Raw genomic sequence first — 20,419 nt, 5'->3', positions numbered from 1 at the left:
ATTATTTCATACCCTAAGTATTGTATTTCCTTCGCAGCGTGATCTCTGGGTGGAGAGAGACTAAACTCCCTGTAATAAAGCCATTCGAATGAAGACATGTGACATGTTCAATTAATGGACTCTGTAGATATATTGGCTTGGAATACCATAATGTTTACTCCCAGAAATGTTCCGCAGGGAAACCAGCTATGGGCCGAGGAAAAAGTCACTGTCCTTTCCACTTGGATTAGCATATATATCTATGCATTGGCTATCCTTGCTATGCATAGGACTGAGTTGAGTATTAAAATATATCAACACGAATGGGTATAAACACGACTATATGACCGCATCTTTCTCTGGAAAGGAGGCCAGGCCAAGAACACACTATCAATTCCTGATTCAATCGGCTTGCTCGAGAGAATGCCTGCCTTATCCGATACTCCATACTTCGACAGCTAGGACATCAAACTTGGTTCCCTCGTCACTGAGAGGTTCGTTTCCAAATGTGAGACTGGGGCTGGAAATGCCTTTCTCGAAAGCGTCGTCGAGCCATAAACCGTAGTGTCCGTCCCTATAGAGAAGTAACAAGTTATTAGATTCTATTTTCAACGATAGAGCCCCTTTGGAGAGTGTAAGAGTTAAAGAAACGGTAAAAACAGCTCTGGGCCTCAACCTACCCTCCTCCTACACTGAGAAACCCGGTCTCACAAAATATCATATAGTCGTTAACACCGCTGTATGGGAACGCTTTAAATCGTATGTGCTCTGGAGTATGGGTGCCGCTTCTGCTACCACCTGCTCTAGAGTCAGCAACGGGGCGAGCAGAAGTCCACGTCTCTGAGACGGGTGACCCATTGGGTCTGTTACGTTCCTCCGTAATAGGAGGCCGAAGCAAGGAGTCTCCTCTGCCATCCATATGATCAATGGGCTCGTTCTCACCTCTAAAAGTCGTGTTTCTTCCACGAACGTTCGAGGTGTCTGCACTTGGAGGCGGAGGTAGACCTGCTAGCTCCAAGCTCTCACGCAACGACTGCCCAGGCTTCGTATCATTCCCATTTGTCGCAGCAGCTGGTATCACCGGGGTAGATGAAAGAGTGCTGGCCCGCCAGAGAAAACATTCACCTGTCCCATAATAATGGGAGTCCGGATGTGGTGGATCTGTAAGATATGCGCCGAACAATGAACCACCCGTAGCCCCGCCACTGGAGGAGTTGGTATTCCCAGCCCCAGAAAACGAAGAGGACGACGTATCCCTAACGACAAGCAAATATCCAGCCCGTTGGCTTAGGCCCGAGTGTTCCCTGCATTTATCGTAGAGTGTAGATAGAGAGGCGCCATCCCGGTCCAGGTTGTAGACCAGCTTCCATGTATCCACGAGCTGAAGCCGGGGAGGGACGAGCAGTCTTATTTCTTCGGCCAACGACCGTGTGAGGAGCCGGTCTGACGTCTTCGGGGAGGATTCAAGAGTGAGCGGTGTCAGCGGCGGAGGATGGAACGGTGAAGCTGTGCGGCGAGGAGGCGTGAAAACGGCGGAGTTGCTCATGGGATTGAGGGAGCCGTGGGAGATAGACGGCGGCGGACCTGGCTCTGTAAGTCGTCGATAGAGTCCGGAGACAACATGGGTAACGGGATAGGTCAAGTAGGACGATGTTGACTGCGGCGAGTACTGCTGCTGCCGTTGTTGAGATCTAGAGGGCGTAGAGTTGTTTGCTCGTGGATGACCGGAGCTGGTTCCTGAGGTCGACGACATAAAGAAGAGGTGTTCGTTATAGCTATTGGCAACGTTATCAGGGCCGTTGGAAACCTCAGCTATACAAAGGCAGTAAGTCTGCTAGATATGGGTTCATCCGTCAGAACCGGGTTGATTGAAACTATTGGGTCTTGATCAAATGTTCTACAGAATATTGTGGGCCGCGAGCCTATAATAACAACAAAATCTATAATTTCGTCATAGTATTAACTAAATATCAAATTAAACATTGAATCCTGTATATCCAATAACTACGTGCAATAAGCGATGGCCTGGGAGTTTACGGAACGAGCCGCCGCGGGGAAATATTGCTCGCGTGATAATACAAAAAACTGGCATAGATTATCTATCATGGTATCAACTTTTTGTATGAGGAAGTATGTAAATGATGATAAGGTAGGTTGGAAAGAGAGGTCAAGGCCATGTTTCGTCTAGCGTCAGTAATCAATTAAAATAAGTCCAAGAGTTCAGTATTGCTTTTCTTCTGTCCGCCCGGCGTTTGCGAGGCGGGCGGAGGAGAAGTCGTGGACCCAGAGAGATCAAGACCGGCGAGACCGTTCATCAAATCATTCCCACCGACATTTCCATTTCCAGAGCTCGTCTCGCCTTGGTTGGCTGGCGTCATGTTGCTTCCGAATACCCCCATGAGGTCCTCCAGATTGTTGCTGGACGGCGGAGGGGCCGTCGTAGATGGTGATGCAACCCTCATTGGTGTTCCAGCCAATCCTTCAAGCCCAGACATACCGGCAGGTGGTTCCCCTTGGGCAGATGCCGGGGCCGTTCCATCAAAATCGATGTCGAGTAGATTCTCAACGTTGTTCTGCATCTGAGGAGGTGCGGAGCCTGAAACGGCTGCAGCTGCGGCTGCGGCAGCCAGAGGATTTTCTCGGGCGTTTTGCAATTGTTCCCTGGACGATGAAATTAGTAATTATGCCAAGTTGGGGGATAATTTCCAAGGGGTGGGATAACCATACTCGATGGCAGCTTTCTGTACAGCGTCTGCGCCGTACTTGCCCTGGCCAATGAACTGCTCTGGGGGCTTATGGTAGACGGAAGCTAATGTCGATAATTCGGTGAGAAGTTGTTCGAGGAGGTTGGGTGGAAGCGAGTGGATCGTGGTGACAATTGGAGGCTTTTCAGAAAGAACGACATTTTTCGCGGCGTTTGGATCACTTGTATTGGAGAGCAGTCGCCAGTAGACGTATGCTCGGTCTCGGATGTCCGGGTTGTCAATCTCTTCGGTTGCCGCTCGCAATACCTTTTGTACTAGCCCCTGGGCTTTATCTGGGCGCTTAAGGAACAGTTTGACTACTGCTGTTAAGATCTGTAATTGTGTCTATCGGGGTGGGTTGCGTTAGTTGGACGGAACATGAGTATAATATTATGAGGAGTAATAGATAGTACCTGAGTGAACTCCTCGTTGAAGCCATCTACAAAGCCAGCCAGGATGTCACCGGCATTGCTAATCTTCTCGGCGTATTCTCCAACAATCCAAATCAAGGCGCCTCTGGCATCGGGCTCGTCCAGTTCGTCAATACACTGGCAAAGTGTAGGGATTATTCCCTCGTACCCGGGGTATTTTCGGAATATATCCTTAATCACTACTATGGCCTCTTGAACCACGTAGTTGACCTTTGTGTTTATCAGGTCCAAGAGGGTAGCCACACACTTCTCCGCGGTCAGTTCGATTTTGATAGCTGTTTGCCCAATTGCCTTGACTGCACGGCGCACGAAGTCCATGTCAACATCCAGAGCATATTCCTTGAGCTCGGCTAAGAGCTGGTCCACGTTCCGGTCATTGGCAATCCGGACCATGATCTCTAGCTTTTGGAATTTGAGATAAGGGGGGTCGTTGTATTTGCAAAAGAATACTCGGAGCTCCTTGTCTAATATGTTTGGCTGGCTCTGCAAAAGGAGGTCGATATTTCTCAGCGCAACGTACTGTACCTCGGGAGCAGAGGACACAAGAGTAACTAATATGCGTGAGTAAACACAACTTCTCAGACAGTGGCTCTCTCGCACGTACCTAATGGAGGCGCCATCTTCTTTAGATAAGATTTGGCGGTATCTGGGTTGATGTATTTCATATGTAGGAATACCACTTTGACAGCAGCAAGGACAACACTAGCGTTTATATGTTGGAACTGGGGGACAACCCGCTCGCATATATTCTCAGACTCCTTCTGGTCCTTTGGTGTATAATTGGCAAGGTTGGTCAGGACTGAGACCCTTCCCCATTCCGTGCATTCGTTCAACGCCATAAGCATCTTCCGGAGGGTGTTTGGAGTTATCTGTAGAGCCTTGGTCTCTGGAGAAGTTTCACTGATCTCGGCTAGAGCAGTCACAGAATTAGCAACAACCATGGGATTGGGGTCACCAATCATTTCCTGGAGGGCTTCAAGGAATCCGTTCTCTAGACAGAGGGCGGGGTTAAGGTCGTATAGTTTTGCAACGCAAATGGCAGCCGTCTTTCGAACATAAGGCGATTCATCACGTAGCGTTTTGCGCAGAGGTTCTTCCATATAATCTACAATTTTTTCCACCCTGATACAGCCCATTGTCCGTATGGCGAGGGCTCGGATTAGCGGATTTGGGTCCTCGGTGTCTTGGACGAAGGTGTTGACAGCGAGAATGCAGAGATCGGGGTGAGATTTGGCGTAGTTCCTATTATACATATATTTGTTAGGACCCGACCGTTAACCGTGCAGCTGAGAGAGTGAGCCCCTTACATCAGATAAAGATAGACGAGCTTCTTCTGATCGAGGTCTGCGGTGGCTATGTTCTTGAGGACATCTGGGAAAAGGGAGGAGACGTCTTTGCCTAGGGTCATGGCCATGATCGTCTTCTGTATCGATTCCTTTCTGGAGAAGGGTGAGCATGGCTCTGTTTCCAATTGCAGGAGCAGTCGTTATACCTTTCGTATGCATATTGCGACCTGTACTGTCCGTCAGCATTGGAACGAGAGTGTCTCCCTGGGGCGATATCAACCATACACTAGCCCAGATCTCAGCTCGAATGTCTCGCCTTTCCGCGGAGCCGTAAAGGCTCCTCTTATCCTGTTAACAGCCATGGGTGCGGGCGAGCATCAGCGATGCCTTGGTCGGCAGAGTGGCCAGTGGAGGGGCTTTGGGCTGCCTGGTCGAGGGATGGCGGAAACTCGTCCGGCTGCGGTCAATGAAGGCTGTAGAGAAAGCGGATATGTGACGATAAAGGAGAATGGTCTGCTGCAGAAGAAACCGAGTGAAGACCAGCTTTTGTCGTGGTGAGAGTCCTATCGAGCTTCGATGTCTGTAGAGTTGATGCTCTACGGCCAAAACTCCTGTAACTAAGCCGCTAACTGGCCAGGATGGTCTAACATCTACCGAGCAGGAGGCTACCCGCATACTATTACTACCATTTTAGAGCTGTAGATAGCTATTTATCTATACTGTCCGTCAACTCTCTAAGATCCTCTTTTCTTACTATTGCTCTTTATTTATCTACCGTTTATCCTTCTCTATATTGCATCGTTAAATGTCACGTGGTCCGACCTAACCTCCGTAAACAGAAGAAAAGGAAGAAAAGAAACAGAAGAAGCAGAAGAAGCAGAGGAAAAGGAACAAGGAAGGAGAAAGAGAAGGAGAACTTGATATCTGCAATGGTGAGATATCTCCATCTAGCTTGCTGAACTGTCTATTCTAACCTGCAACAGGCCAATCTTCCCAACCTCCGACGTCTGTTCGTCGAAGCCCGGACAGAAGCTGAGGAGAACGAATACTCAAGGAATGCTGTACGGCCTCACCCTCCCCGCGCCCTCCGGAATTGAGTCTAACGGAGGAGCAGTTCTACAATCTTGTGCTCTTCATCTCGTCCGTCGCAGTTTTCAGCCTGGTTGCGCAACGGATGAGCGGTGGAATGCCGTCAAAGTGATCGTTTACTCCGGATGACCGTCACGAACAACTTCATGGATAGGGCTAGCAGGCTGCCTTTACGGCTGGCGATACGAGTATAAGATGGCATTACAATATCATCAAGACACACACACTAGCTATGGTACACGAAAATGGCACGTCAATCCGACTCCGAGTCCTGATCCTTTTGAGCAAGGAAGTCAAACTGCTTGAAGCTCTTAGCAAGCCGTCTGCTCGAACGCCCGGTCTTGGGGGGTCCCTCTCCTTCTTCATCAGCCGCGGCAGCCCCCCACATCTTCGCGCCCTCTTGAACGGCTTCCAGATCAGCCTTTAACTCCCTGTCTTCCCGGATGCGGTTCGCCTTTTCAATCGAATACCTGCCGTCCATACCGGCATCCTTAAGCATGGACTTTAAGTGGCGGATCTTCTCCTTTGGAGTACTGCATCCCATCAGCTCACGGCCCCATACTTTGCGTATTCCGCATTTGACCAGCCAGCCTTGAAGCCGCTTTATTTCCTCCTTATCTGGGTCTTCCGGGGCAGTGTCTTTTTGTTTCTTCTCCGATGTACTCTTCTTAGCTTTGCTCGGGGCAGAGGGCTTGCCGGTTGACCTTTTCCTCTTGGGCTTGGGCTCCTCGTCGATAAGGACAGACATCTCGCTTTCCGAAGCACCCCCGGCATCGGCATCATTGCGTGCCTCAGGCGCTGCTCCAGATTCAGCTTCCATGTCCTCGTTGCCATCAGAACGTTCGGAATCCTCTTGCTCCGACTCGGTGTCAACTTTGGCGGCCTTTTTACTTTTTGGTGCTTTCACTGGGATGGGTTTTGCCTTTCTTTTGCTCACGGGCTTGGGCTCGCTGCGCTCCGTCACCGAGGATATATCACTCTCTTCCGACTCTACCACAGTACTCCTCTTCTGTCTTTTGCTGGGAGCCGGAGCCTTGGGTGCTTCTGGAGAGGGCCGCTTTTTAGATTGTCGTTTTTTCGGCGCTGGGGCAGGCTTGGGTGGTGTCTTCTCCTGTACTTCCTATATCACCAGCAACCAATGATTAATATTGCAGAATTTAGACCAATTGCTAGTGCAACCCGGGCATTCAACGTAGGAGCCTATGAATATACATACCACTTCATCCTTTATTATCTCATCGCTTCTTGGCTTCCATTCGTCGTGGCTCTTAAAAAAGTTCTGCTCGAGTCCCAGGTTTTCCTCCGTTGCTAATCGCACGCGTTTCACGGTGAGCTCGTCCAGCTTTCCGGACTTGTATATCTTAGCAACAGTATCCCTTAGCCCTTGCTCGAGGACTTTTGCACTGGGAATCCCATTGGAGGATCGCGTCTCAGACTCAGAGTCTGACATTGTGGAAAGTTGGGAAGTGTAAGATGCGCACGTATTGAATAGCTTCTAGCTGGGCGATAGGCTGATGCTGGATCTATATTTTTTAAAAATCCTAAGTAAATGCGAGCTCTGGGTAAGAAAGTGTTTGCGCGTTGATAAATTGCGACGCGACTTATTTTACATGGAGCGATCCTTGGCGCGGATTGGACAGACGAACCTCGAGAAGAAAGATACTTAGGAATATAATAAGTTAGACGCCGTACTGAGGAATGAAGAGCGTGAATAATAGTATAACCTCCCTGCATCAAGCTTGCGTGTTCATCAAGGCCCTTGAGACGGACTTCGCTTGCTCTTGCGATGGCGATAACACGGCGATAAGGAAGCTTTCTGCTTAGAAATACGCTCCATCCGCCGTCCTTGAAGCTTGAGATCTCGAATTCTTGCACAGAGGATATATCATCTATAATATAAGGAATGCATAGTCTACTGGCCCATAGCAAGTGTTGGCCATGACGGATATACTTAAAGAGCAGCTGGGGGCTATCAACCAGCGGCGCCCTTCGCCAGTGGCCGCAACGGAGAAACAGGACGAAGAAAAGACCCAGAAACTACCAAAGGGCGTTGTACTAGATAAAGATGGCAAGCCGTAAGTCTTAATCTAGATATCTGGAGCTGAAGCAATTAATTAACGCTTTATCGACCGAGTTAGCTGTCGTACTTGTACTTCCATTGCGGACTGGCGGGCGTTGACGAAGATGAAAACCGGCGCACCCAAATCGACCTCCTCCGATACTACATCTACAACGAATACTTCCTCTACCTCCTTATCCAGCCCTGGGAATGCTAGCGTTGCCTCTGATATACCAGGAGGCTGCCCGGCGGATGTCGAGACCTTGGGCCGAAGTACATGGACACTCCTCCATACCATGGCAGCAACATATCCTACCACAGCGTCACCGCAGCAGCAGAGCGAAATGGGCCAGTTCATGACCCTCTTCTCCAAGTTATACCCTTGCTGGGCGTGCGCAGATGATCTCCGCACCTGGATGAACCATCCAAGCGGTGCCAATAAACCGAAACTCGGGGGACGTGCGGACTTTGGCAATTGGATGTGCGTCGCGCATAATGAAGTGAATCGCAAACTCGGGAAGAAAGAATTCGACTGCTCCAAGTGGGAAGAGAGATGGAGAACGGGATGGAAGGATGGGAGATGCGATTGATCATCGGTATTTGTGGCTCTTGTTCGCGCTTGAGGTCGAAGATAACTGCCTGATATAGTATCCCCTTTACTGCTGGGTGTTTTTGCCATTTTGTATGCATTGGCGCTGCATAGACACGAAGTTTTACGAATGGCTTGTATTTATATGTTTAGATAGATGTACTATAGTTTTCAGACCTAGAAATACCCCCATCTCAATCCCATAATCTGAATAACCTCGATGCTCCATACTTTTCATGACCCAGCTGAAAAAGCGCCTGATTCCTCGGATGTCCATATTTGAGTGCCCATAAGGCTTGGATCTTCGAGCCTTCTTCATGCCAATGGTGGTAGGCATCCGAGTCGCAGGCGGAAACCTCGTAAACGTAGTCATCGGGATAGAAAAACAAGGCACTGTGCATTAAACATGTCGCTTCTCGAATGTCATAGAACTTTGGTCTCCCTTCTAATAAAGATAGGTATATGAAATTAGGTGTAGGAAGAAGATAGAACTTTATCAAAAAAATTTCCAGGCAGTTTTAATTAAATAACCTCTGGCTGGAAAGAAGTATAAAAAAAGAAGAAGTCACAGTAATTCCCCTCCCATCATAAAATCAGTCAGTCATGGAGCAAGACAAGACAAGAAAAAGACAATCTAGTGCTGCCCGGGAACATATAATCGCAAACCGCTTGCAGGAGCACCTATCGCTGCTACTTGACAAATTGTGCACACGGAGCCCTTGTGCTGCTCATGGTATTTGGTTCCAGTGTATGGGCATGATACGCTTGGAGATCCACCGTAGATAGGGGTATGCGAGGCAGCGCAGATATCAAATTCGGCAAATTGGTCAAATTCAATTTCAATGGCATCTTGTGGGTTTCGTTCACATTGAGCCTTGATCTTCTTTGCCTATTGAAGGGTTAGTAAACTGTCAATTGAAGATATTGCGACTATATATGTCTGTGGACACTTACCTGGTCAAGGAGCTTGGCTGAGCCGCCGTTTGCAATCATTCTGTTAGCAAAACTAAGTGCAGAGGAGAAGTTTTGGTTGGTATACGCAAATTTCATAGCTGCCATGAGCGCCAACTGCCGATGGGCAACTTCGAGCTTTGGGATGGTGAAGTAGGCAGAGAGTTCAAGGCTCCTCTTGAGGTTCTCAGGGGTATCAGTCGGTAAGGCTCGTCGTTCAAGTTCCATGGACATTGCTAGAATATATTCCCTGGCCGTCGCAATGATTTTCTTCACTTCAGCCACATGGGCCTCTGAAGATACAGTGTTGACCAGGATCGAGTGTAGGATGCGCAGGAATATTACAATTCCGTCCTGAAGTTTGTTAGATCGCATGGCTGCGTAACCTTCTTGCAGATCGGCGCTGGCAATAGTCTCGAGGTTGCGGGGGATAATTGGGAGAAGCTTGCGGGGATCGGTCTCGTCAACGGTACGGCGTACGTAGTTTATTATTGGGGGAAGGGCAGGAGTTGCGGGGAGATAGGTTCTGCTGGCCTGATATATCTCAAGGAAGCGTGGTTTCAATGGCTCAAAGTTCACAGCTCCAACTTGACGGTTCAGGAGCTGCATTGCGGTGTCGAAAGAGCCGGCAGCAACATGGTCGGCGGCGAGAGGAGAGTTACGAGACCACAATTCAGCTTCACTGCTCGATGGTCCGCTTTCTACATTCTCAGCACCGAGGAGATCTGCTTCTTCTTCGATTTGGATGTCATCTCCCATATCCCAGCCAGCGACATCTTCCTCTTCCTGTTCGTCGCCTAGGCCAGCCTCAGCACCGCCCATTTCTTGTTCTCCCTCTTGGTCTTCAAAGCCATTAGCACCTTCATCATCGGCGCCACCAACTTCACCAAGAAGTGCCTTCTCAAAGGAGGAATGAGAGGGAGCTTTCACGGGCCAGTTGGATTTATAGGTTTGGACAACAACATTGGGAGTTGGCTTCGGCTCCCCAAGAGTTGGAAGGCTTATTTGGTCCTCTGTGAGCCCGCTAGCTTCAAGAATCGACTCAGCCTCTTCAGCATATCCGTGGGTTTTAGCAGTGAGATAAGCCAAAGGCACTAAATAACACCGGCATTAGACTTTAGCCACGTAAGAAGGGGCTTGGTTAACTTACAAAGGTCAATTTCCCTGAACATCTGTATCCTGGCTTCAACATCGTCTAGATAGAGCGCGTTTTGGAATTGAGACGTGAAGTCACCTCGGTGTTGTGCGATCTTCGCCATACGAGACAGCTTCTCCTGGTCACCCGTGGCAAGGTAAAGGAAAGACAACTTATCAAAATTTCTTTGCCTTTGATATGTCATTTCCACAGTTTGGTTGTTACCATGGGCTAGGGCTTCTGTTCCAAGTCGGGCCCATAGCTTGGGGCGATCAAGAGTCTTGGCCATTTCGATAGCGACGTCGATGTTACCGCATTCTAGAGCAAGTTCAAATCTGGTTTGTGGGTCTTGGACGAATTGAAGGGCAATCTCTGGGTAGCCCTTTTTCTGTAGATAAGAAATGATGCTTTGGCCAACAAGACTGGAGTTTTTGATGATTTGAAGCATTTCCTCGTAATTTCGCTTGACCAAGGACAGCTTGAAGCGATATTCAGTTGGGTCAATGGCGAGGACAGTTGGCTTAGCAGTTCTATCCAAGCAGTATACCTTCCTTGCCTTTACACGAATAAGGTAAAGGGTTTCGTCAAGGGTGCGGACGATACCGTTATCCCTAAAGAAAGAAATTAGCAACGATCTAAAATCTGGAAAAATTCAAAGAACCTACCCGTTAAGAAGCGAGTACTTGACGTGGTTGAGGGTGGAGTAAAGAAGTACGCCGCTGTCGTCCCAACAAGCGCTCTTGATTCGAATGGTCTCATGCAATGTGCTGACATGCTCCAACGTTTTCGTAGCAATCGTAACATTGTGCTTGCTTAGGAGAGCAACATAAAGCCCGTCGTTGGACCAGACGACGTACTTCACACCACTAACGGTCAACTCGGCAAGTTGTTTCTTCTGCTGAATATCAAGGAGAACTACCGTGGTAGGTGTGAGAAGGAGAAGACAGCTGGTTCCGCCAAAGTGGACATCGGTCGTGCCATGAGGTGCTTTGATCGTCTTGGTGGTGGAGTTGCTCAAATCTTTGATATCTATTTGTTGGGTGGATTGGTTAAAGACCGCGAATCTGTTACGGGCAACAAATACGGCAGAGTTTCCATGTCCGCGTTTCACATCAGTAGGCTCTACAGCACCAGTGGAATCTCTTGGAATGTGAATAAGTTCGTATGTGCCGTTATCGGTTGGTGATGTGACCAATATAGCGCGTTCAGCAGGGTTGTAGGATAAAGTTCTTGCAGGGACCCAGGGGCTTCCAAGCTTCTTCAGAGAAAGCATGGATGGAGATTCGGTGTTCTTCGTGAAGTCGAATGAACGGAGGTGCTTGTCCTTTGTAATATAGAAAACTTGGTTTTGGTATAGAGCAGAGGCTGGACGCTCTCGCTCAAGCTTAAAAACCATGACACCGGTATCATGTCCAGCAGCAAATAGGTTGATCTCGGGGTGAGCCGCAATCATCCAGAAGCGGTCTGCATCTCGCTTAAATGATTGCACGGCGGTTCTCTTATTCAAGTCCCAGACACGGATAGTCTTATCCTCGCCGGCAGAAAGTATCAGGTCCTGGTGAGGGTGGAAAATACAAGCGGAGGCGTTCTGGAAATGTCCGCGGCAGGTGTCAACCTCCCATGCCTTCGTTTCTACATTCAAGTCAGCAGGCGCGTCGTCTAGATCGGGCTGAATTATACCATACCACTCATCCTCCATAATTTTATAAGGCGGTCGTCACCGGCAGAAACGATCAGGGGCAGGGTAGGATGGAATGCGACCCAGTTAACACCACGATCATGACCCTCCAAAACGAATTTGACCACTGCGTCGGTGTTTCCAAACATATCAGCTTGGGCAGGGTTCGAGCGAGACATCTGCTCTTCAAAGGCCAAGGTGCTGGACGGAGCAGAGTGCTTTTTCCGGAGACCAGATATATCCCAGACGCGTACAGTTTGATCTAGGGAGGCCGACACGACTAAATCATCCTTCGGGTGGAATTGTGCACACATCGTATAGTGGTTGTGGCCGGTCATGGTGCAAACTATCCGTCATGTCAGCGTTGTCCTGAATAGCGGGGTGGGGGGAAGGCTTGATCACTGACTTAGCGATCGATTTTGCCAATTCCAGATGCGAATAGTCTGGTCATCCGAACTGGAGATGATCCATGGAAGCTCATGATGGAAGAAGACCGTTCGAACGTAATCTAGATGGCCATTGAGTGTAAAGAGGCATCGCCGGCTCTGTAACGACCACACCTTAATCTTATAGTCGTCACCCGCGGAGACGAACAGGGGCTGGGTTTTGTGAAAGTCAACACCTCTAACGGGGCCATCGTGTTCTTCGAATCGATCAATCAAGGTTCCCATGCGGTAATCCCACAATTGGATGGTCGACGAGTGGAGGGCGACTAGAAGCCATGGTCTGCTTGGATCAGTACACGGTGACACTTTGAGATACGGGGAGCTGGCTCTTCGGCTGACCTCTTTGGGTGGAAAGCAAGGCCCTTGGCTCTGGATGACTTCGACTCAAACTGCGGCAACAGACATCGATCAGTATGGACAGATAGGCTGACGGTCGAGGGGGTTGATATGTAGATCGAACCTTTGTGAGCACGTTTGGGGAGGTGGACTGCATTGTATCGCGGGGATTGGCCTGAGCCGCACGGAGAAGAAAGGACTCTATGCGCCGACCAGAATGCTAGGTGTTCAGTTGGCTCGGAGCATCGATGTCAGACTGTAGAAAAGCGACGGCAAGGTTGTAGATGACAAGCTCGCCTTTGCTGCTTTGCATCTTGTTCCGTACGTGGACACTTTGTGGTTTGGGGGTTGTTGCTGAGCTAAGCACAAGCGAGTGGGCCAGCTGCGTCCCCATTGGCGTTTCTTCTCTTCTCCTTTATCTTGTCTACTCGATAGATATTGAAATAGATATTGAGGGTATATGGGTTGTATTCTCTGTATCCTATCTGGTGGTGGGCTCGGGCAGCAGGATCTTGCTTTAAGACCACCTTACTAGGGTATCACACACACAAGGCATATATTCCTCTCTATCTGGTTCAGTTGATGTCCTCTAACTATTTGAACCCTCTGCCTCCTCTAGTCTAGTACTAAAAAAGACGCTCGTATGCATTGGGTATGATACAGGGCTGATTATACCACCGAGAATAGGGGACTCCCTGGATACGTTTGAAGTCTACTTGACGCGGATCAGGGAGATGGGATCACGGAGATGGCTACCTCCCTAAGATTGCCTGCCATGCAGATATGACCACTCTATGGAGTACTCCGTACATCCACATGAATTTCTACTACATGGGTCAATTACAGGCACATACTCCATAATTAAGCCACGAACTCCCATGTTATACATGGATGCTTCCTGGCAACTTTCACCAGGCCATAACACGTGATATCCTCCATACAGCTCTGGGTGCAACGATAGCTATCTTGTGCCAATAGAAGGGGCCTAGCTAGCGAATATTGACACGCCAATGCATACGACAACTGTCTAATTTATTTGCCCGAAGCATATTTGGCCGCGACATCCCATCCGAGCTGGCAAGTTGGTCAGTCACGTGATACATAATTTTTATGACGTCAAGGGGTATGGATTTGAGATGGCTATTAAACAGCCTAGAAACCCGCATGCGACGTAGTTCTTCCTGCAAATCTTCCGGTATGCTCTGATATGCTCAATTAATTTGATTGATATATATCTTCTGGTATGTTTTGATAAAGTCAATTAATTTTATTGATATTACGGGCACCAGCTACACTCGGCCGCAATGCCTACTCGCACATCTACCCGCCAAGCGGCCGCAAAGGCAAACGAAGCATTGCACCAGAGTGCGCAACAGGGGAAGAAGAAGTCCTCTGGGGCCGGCCAGAAGCGAAAGGAGCCGCCAAAGGAAAGCTCACCAGAACCTAAGCGTGAGAAACGAGTTGAAGAGAAAATCAATGTCGATGGAGCTGAGATCCGGGTGGTCCATGAGCCTGAAAAACCAGATGAGCATAATGGGAATAAAAATGAGCCAAAAGTTGGGTCAGAGACTGCCCATCAGCCTTATGTCGAAGATGAAAAGGCGGAACAGGAGGAGAAAGAGCCTTCTGGCACCACAGAAGCCTCGACTGCACAGCAGAAACCGAAGACCAAAGGATCAACAGAACGGGAGGGAGTTGTGCCATCTAATATACTAGAAAAAGGCATCATCTACTTCTTCTTCAGGGGCAAAGTTGGTGTTGATGAGCCAGAAGGCATCTCCGAGGTTGCCCGTACTTTCATCGTCCTTCGCCCTCAGCCCCATGGCGCTGATCTGAGCAACGGGCTTGTAGGGGGTGAAAACAATTTCCGGCTATTGATGCTGCCGAAGAAGACGGTTCCCACATCAAGCCGCGAGAAGTATATGGGCTTTGTCGAGAAGGCAGGCACCGATTTAAAGACGCTGAAGCAGTCGTTCCTGGGCACCAAGTATGAGACGAAGACGAAAGGCACGCAGCACTCGCCTACCGCGACACCGTTGGCTGAAGGTGTTTATGCGATAACTTCAACTAAGCGGACCTCCCACTTGGCGTACATCATCACTGTGCCGACGGAGGTATCGGAAGTTCAAAAAGACTTTGGGCTCAGGGAGAGAGGCTCGTTCATCGTGAGCTCGAAGAACCCGAAATTCCCTGGTCCCTCGAGCGCAAGGCTGCCTAAACCACCAGACTACCCGCAAAGGTTAGTACTCGCTCATTGATACACGCTGACTGAACGTCGAATGCTCAATCATGTTTCTTTTTTTTTTTTTGTCCTGTAGTGTCCAGGACGATTTCCGTGACCTTCGCTGGGTGCCTCTCGAGCCGAAGTTTATCGACTATCCGAACGCGCAGTTCATGATGCTAGGAGAAGCACAAGGCCGCCTTGGAAAAGGAGGTTTGACTGAGGAAAAGGCGCCTGGACAGGAAAACGCAGGTGAGGAACTTGAGAACCTCGAGCATGAAGATGAGATACGGGCCGATTCGCTGGAAGGTAAGTTTATACTCTCCTTCGAAGTATATAGCTCCCCGCGGGTTGAATACTGCAGGGAGATGTAACCCTGTAACTTCGGGTGTTTAAAATGGCAGCTAATCAGGATCGAAAACCAGACAGCGATAAAGTTTTCGAAGATCTAGGGCTCAGCGCGAAGCAGTTTCCGAAAGTTCCAACCACATGGGAGTAAATTCGCGGATGTCCAGTAACAACTAGTGGTGATAGTCGTGATAGTTTAAAGCTCCCACTGTCAACATTCTTCTGTAGCTATCAACAAAACAATCGAGGCAGATCGTCATTTGAATTAGAAAAAACAAACATCACTTTTTACAGTGCGGGAGAATTAAGACGTCGGTGCTCGGCTCCAGGTTCTTCTCCACGGCCCCAGCGAGGAACAAGGATGGTCCTGACCGTCAGCCCAATGATGCCTGTTAAGCACACCACGACACACACCAAGGCAACCCCAGATCATGCATCTCATCCGCGCAGAGATGACATAAAAAAACGCCTCGGGACAAAGGTCGGTCCCGTCTGCGATCGCTGACTCGTTTGACGCTCGTCCAGCCCGCGCTGACATGCCGCTGGACGAGGAGCCTTGCCACTATGGAGCTGCAGCACTCGCAGCAGGCTGTCGTGATGGACCGGTGCATCGATGGCATTGGTGGGCGAGCTATCGCGACATGGAATTGCCCGAAAACAAAGGGGGACAGCTTCGTCGGTCCAGCCCTGGATCGCTTCCCCAGCTCAAGGGAGGAAGCTTTTCTATACGGCTGAGGCGCCTTGAAGAACATGGAGTGCGGAGGAGGGTGCTATATATATGAGCTCTGCTCCCGTCAGAAGGAGGGGAGGTTAGGAGATTAATTGAGCCGAGTGTTCTTGTTTTAATATCATCTAGCCATCATGGTGTCCTCTTTGATCTATACGCTGTGTGCTGTGTCGGGCCTTTTGGCCACTGTCAATGGCTTGCCAAAGAGAGGCGGCCATCATGAGCGCGCATTGCCCATCGTGAAGGAGACCAAGTGTGGCTCCCATACGTACCAGTACAATGGCCTTGTCGGATATGGCAGCGTGCCATCGAATGCTGTCGACAAGTACGGAGATACCCTGGGTGGATTTGGTAGCTCTATCGCCGTCGAGCAGGCGTCGTGGAAGAAGAACGCCGACGGCACCTATGAGGGTGTTGCATGGGCTGTGCCTGACCGTGGCTGGTATGTGATTCTATCTTCGACGACCTGGGGCCGTTTGTTCTAACAATCCTGTATAGGAACACTCAGGGCACTCTCAATGTGCAAGGTCGCATCCAGAAGCTCAGCCTGAAGCTGACGCTGGCCCCCAATGCCACTGTCTCCAACCCATCAGGTCCCAACTTGGAGATCAAGCTCCTCGACACACTGCTTCTCACCGGCCCTGACGGCACCCCGGTGACTGGCCTGGATGCCGACTTCTCAGGCAACGCCTCCTACCCTGGCTTCCCAGGCATGCCAGTCGCTACCTTTCCCGGCGACGGATTCGGGGGCAGCGGAGCAGGCGGACGCCGCATCTCGATCGACTCAGAGGGAATTGTGCTCGGCAGCGATGGCTCATTCTGGATCTCTGACGAGTACGGTCCCTATGTGTACAAGTTCTCCAAGGAAGGCCGCATGGTGCAGGCCATCCAGCCTCCAGCGGCCTTTATCCCCCGTCGCAATGGACAGGTCAGCTTCAGCGCTGCCTCCCCCCCGATCTATGACGCTGACCGCACGACTAACCCCGAGGATCCCCAAACCGGCCGCAACAACAACCAGGGCTTCGAGGGCATGACTGTCTCTCGCGACGGCAAGACGCTGTATGTCCTGATCCAGTCTGCCTTGAACAACGACGGCGGGCCCAAGAAGAGATATAGAAAGCAGGCCCGTATGCTGGAGTATGACATCTCAGGCAGCACGCCCAAGTATACCCATGAATACGTCGTGACGCTCGCCACGTACGTCGACCCGACCGAGTCAGACCCGTCCAAGGCCACCGTCGCTGCCTCGCAGTCTGAGATTCACTATCTGCCCACGGGAGACTTCCTGATCCTCTCCCGCGACAGCAACGCCGGCCGCGCTGCCGCAAACACGCAGTCCGTCTACCGCCATGCCGACATCATCTCTAAGTCGAACAAGCCCACGGACATCAAGTCTTCGCAGCACGACAAGGCTGACGGCTCTATCGCTTCGTCCACGGGCACGCTGGACTCTGGCATCGTTCCCCTCGCCTACTGCCCGTTCGTCGACTACAACATCAACTCCGAGCTGGGCAAATTCAACCTGCACAACGGCGGCGCCCAGGACGAGCACCTCCTGAACGAGAAGTGGGAGAGTCTGGCTCTTGTTCCTGTCGATCCCACGGCCGAGTTCGAGGACGACGGCAAGAATGAGTACTTCCTCATCACCTTTAGCGACAACGACTACATCACCCAGGACGGTAAGCTCTCTACCTATCATCTACCTCGTACTTCCTCATACTAACCATCTCTAGGTCATCTCAACTTTGGCAACTTCAAGTATGCAGACGCCTCGGGCTACAACGTCGACACCCAGGCGCTTGTGTTCCGCGTCACCATCTAGATAGACATCCAGATCCACCGTACATAGGATATTAATGCAACCTGTTCATGCATGTAGACTGCCAGCGAACTCTCCCCTGCCAATGAACATATCCATCACGGCCGTAGGGTGTACGGCGAGTGGCTCTCAAACTGCATAGGGCTCGTAGATACTTCTTCTCTTCTTCTCTGCTTCTTCCCCCCTATCCCACCGTCCCCTTATCGTCTCCGTGGCGACGGTGGAGCAGAACTCCACCTCCGTGCTGCTGCTGGCTGCACTATGTACATGTATGGCTATGGCCTCTGGCTGTGGTGATAGCGCAAAGTTACATGCCGGCCCTGGACTGCGAGAGACCAGGCAAGTTGCAGGGGAGAGGAGGACGAGATACGACCTCTGCCTGTCCGTCTCCCACGCAGACGTCGTAGTTATCCGGTCTGTCCTCTGTCCTCTGTACAAGACGCAGAATTGCGATTCCTGGGCGCGAGGGGGAAGCGCCACAAAGGTCGTAGAGAGTGACTATCGAAGCCCTCGAGGACGGCGACTAAGAATAGCAGTTGTCTCGCTTCCGACCGCATGTGAAGTCTTCTCGTCTTTTATCTCTGTCTCTCGTCTAGTTGTCTGTCTCGGCATCTCCTCGCCTGTATCTCGACATGGGTGTTTGTTGAGTGATCACGCTGCGGCCGCTTGCTCCTCCGCCCCCTCTCTTCTCTTCCTCTTCTTCCTCTTCTTCCTCTTCTTCCTCTTCTCTGTCGTCTCCTGTCCGTCCTGTGCAAAGGCTGTGGTGCTCTGTACGACCGCTCCAGCTGTCATTTCCAGGGTTCACCCATCTCGAGAGCGGTCTCGGTGTCGCACCGGCCGTCCTATCTGTCTCTCCCGGCGCTTCGAAGGTGAGATATATAGCCGGGGATCCACGGCCAGATAGACTGCTCTACGCTGCGCTATATACAAACAACAGTACTGCGACCCTCGGCATGCTCGCTCCATACCACAGACACCCTCTATAGCCCACCACAGCCTCTCCTCTCCGGCTGAGCCAGCACAGCCGTACGCCTAGAGAGAGAGAGGACGATAGAGGATGGCTGAACCCGTCGTCGCCAACAGGATGGTGACAAGGCTCAGGAAGGCGGCCACCATGGGCGTGGTAGCAAGGTTCGTTGCGTCCATGGCTCTCTATCTTTGAACTTTCCCGCTGTCTGGATTTAAACATGGAATTAACATGCAACTGTGCCATCCCCAGATCTCAGGATCCGGTCACCTTTCCGCCCTTCTACTACGACCACGATGACGTCGACCTTCCAGGCGGTGCTGTCTCCTCTGCTACCTCGTCCTGCTCGCACGGTATAACACCGTCCTCTACCCGTCTGGACCCCCTGCCTCAACACAACAAGGCATACGGCGCACGCAAGCTCACACGCTCCTCCGACCCGTCGTCCTCCATCTCGTCAATGGGTAAAATATGTATTCCGCACCGGAAGCGCTCGGGGACCGTCGACCTGTCCGTCTCCCTCAGCGAGACGAACGGACTCGGCATATATAACAGCCTGAGCGCGAGAGACCGCGGGAACGACGACCTGTCCTCTGGCTCCCTGGCCGCTGCCCGCCATCACCGTTCTACCAGCGGTGCCTCCCAGCTCTCCTTTGGAAGCCTCCCTCGGCCTGGCGGGCAGTATGTTCATCCCATGCGCCAGACACCCCGCCCCTACACCCCTCCACTGGGCCACTCAAACCACGTCTCGGCCGCTGCCAGCACCGTCGACTCGCAGCTCGAGGGCATACAGCGTGTTACCGATTTCGACGACCCGGTCCCCACCAGCCAGGAGCTCTTCCCCGGGTCTCCTTCTCCCAGCATATACAACGAGCCTCGCACTTCGGTCCAGATAGAAAGCGAAACAACCACATACCATACAAAGGCCCGTGCATCATCCCTGGGCCGTGTGTTCAACAACAGCAGCCCCAGCCCCCGTGACACTACCCCGATCTCTAGAAATTCTATAGAATTCGGGCTGCGTTCTAAATCCCGTCGTCCCAGTACGGTCGACCCCGCAGCTCGCGCCATAGCAGTGCAAGCGGCAAGACAGGCCTTTGAAGACAAAGAGGCCGCTAAACTTCGGAAACAGGACGAACAGACGTCCAAGGCGCATGATAAAGAGCAGCGCCGGCTTCGTCGTCTAGAACGCGACGACCCTCATCATCCTAATCATGTCCCGGGTAGACGGTCCGTGTCGGACTTCACCTTACGGCCATCAAGGCTAAGTGAGAAAGACAGTGGCCGTGGGAAGAAGTCGGCCTCATCGTATACCGACGACACCATTAAGGTCACCTGGAAACCCAAGAGTCCCAAGAGTGCCTGGGTGCTCTTCCTTACCTGGCTACGAACAAAAATATTTAAAATTGGAAGGAAAATGAAGAAAGTAGGCTAGCACGCACTCGATGGTTGAACGTGAACGTCTGAACGAATTTTCAATGATTTGAAGGCTGAGTCTGCAGGCCAGGCTTGGTCTAGAATGATTGTGTTTTCTGCGTTGTTTTTCTTCTTTTGCTTTGTGTTTTTTGCTTTTTGCTCTTTACGGAGTACAGCAGCGCTCAAACGCACCTCGAG

General features: G+C 50.8%; 5 protein-coding genes across 5 annotated transcripts; 2 read left to right on the top strand and 3 right to left on the bottom strand.

Moving 5' to 3' along the window:
- Positions 1-411: 411 nt before the first annotated feature.
- On the bottom strand, positions 412-4,568 carry GIQ15_01700 (oxidation resistance protein 1; the record flags this gene model as incomplete). Its single annotated transcript, XM_033549117.1, has 7 exons — positions 412-553; positions 660-1,791; positions 2,279-2,640; positions 2,707-3,068; positions 3,137-3,705; positions 3,759-4,054; positions 4,462-4,568. 7 exons carry the CDS (start codon positions 4,566-4,568, stop codon positions 412-414), a joined length of 2,970 nt encoding a protein of 989 aa, XP_033410068.1.
- A 1,214-nt stretch (positions 4,569-5,782) lies between these two features.
- On the bottom strand, positions 5,783-6,979 carry GIQ15_01699 (putative Transcriptional regulator; the record flags this gene model as incomplete). The annotated part of the gene is made up of 2 exons (XM_033549116.1): positions 5,783-6,649; positions 6,746-6,979. 2 exons carry the CDS (start codon positions 6,977-6,979, stop codon positions 5,783-5,785), a joined length of 1,101 nt encoding a protein of 366 aa, XP_033410067.1.
- Positions 6,980-7,467: 488 nt separating this feature from the next.
- On the top strand, positions 7,468-8,178 carry GIQ15_01698 (FAD-linked sulfhydryl oxidase ALR; the record flags this gene model as incomplete). The annotated part of the gene is made up of 2 exons (XM_033549115.1): positions 7,468-7,604; positions 7,668-8,178. The coding sequence occupies 2 exons, from the start codon at positions 7,468-7,470 to the stop codon at positions 8,176-8,178; spliced, it is 648 nt and encodes a 215-aa protein (XP_033410066.1).
- Positions 8,179-8,811: 633 nt separating this feature from the next.
- On the bottom strand, positions 8,812-12,255 carry GIQ15_01697 (uncharacterized protein; the record flags this gene model as incomplete). Its single annotated transcript, XM_033549114.1, has 5 exons — positions 8,812-9,066; positions 9,132-10,222; positions 10,279-10,874; positions 10,929-11,895; positions 11,949-12,255. 5 exons carry the CDS (start codon positions 12,253-12,255, stop codon positions 8,812-8,814), a joined length of 3,216 nt encoding a protein of 1,071 aa, XP_033410065.1.
- Positions 12,256-14,027: 1,772 nt separating this feature from the next.
- Positions 14,028-20,240, top strand: GIQ15_01696 (NIMA-interacting protein TinC; the record flags this gene model as incomplete). The annotated part of the gene is made up of 12 exons (XM_033549113.1): positions 14,028-14,962; positions 15,042-15,253; positions 15,818-15,967; positions 16,149-16,461; positions 16,518-17,698; positions 17,753-17,829; positions 17,899-18,101; positions 18,139-18,578; positions 18,637-18,707; positions 18,776-18,864; positions 18,922-18,969; positions 19,058-20,240. The coding sequence occupies 12 exons, from the start codon at positions 14,028-14,030 to the stop codon at positions 20,238-20,240; spliced, it is 4,902 nt and encodes a 1,633-aa protein (XP_033410064.1).
- Positions 20,241-20,419: the final 179 nt, after the last annotated feature.

Source organism: Arthroderma uncinatum (assembly GCF_011692745.1).
Source record: "Arthroderma uncinatum strain CBS 119779 chromosome Unknown scaffold1, whole genome shotgun sequence".
Classification (NCBI taxonomy): domain Eukaryota; kingdom Fungi; phylum Ascomycota; class Eurotiomycetes; order Onygenales; family Arthrodermataceae; genus Arthroderma; species Arthroderma uncinatum.
This window is presented reverse-complemented; position numbering and strand designations above follow the sequence as displayed.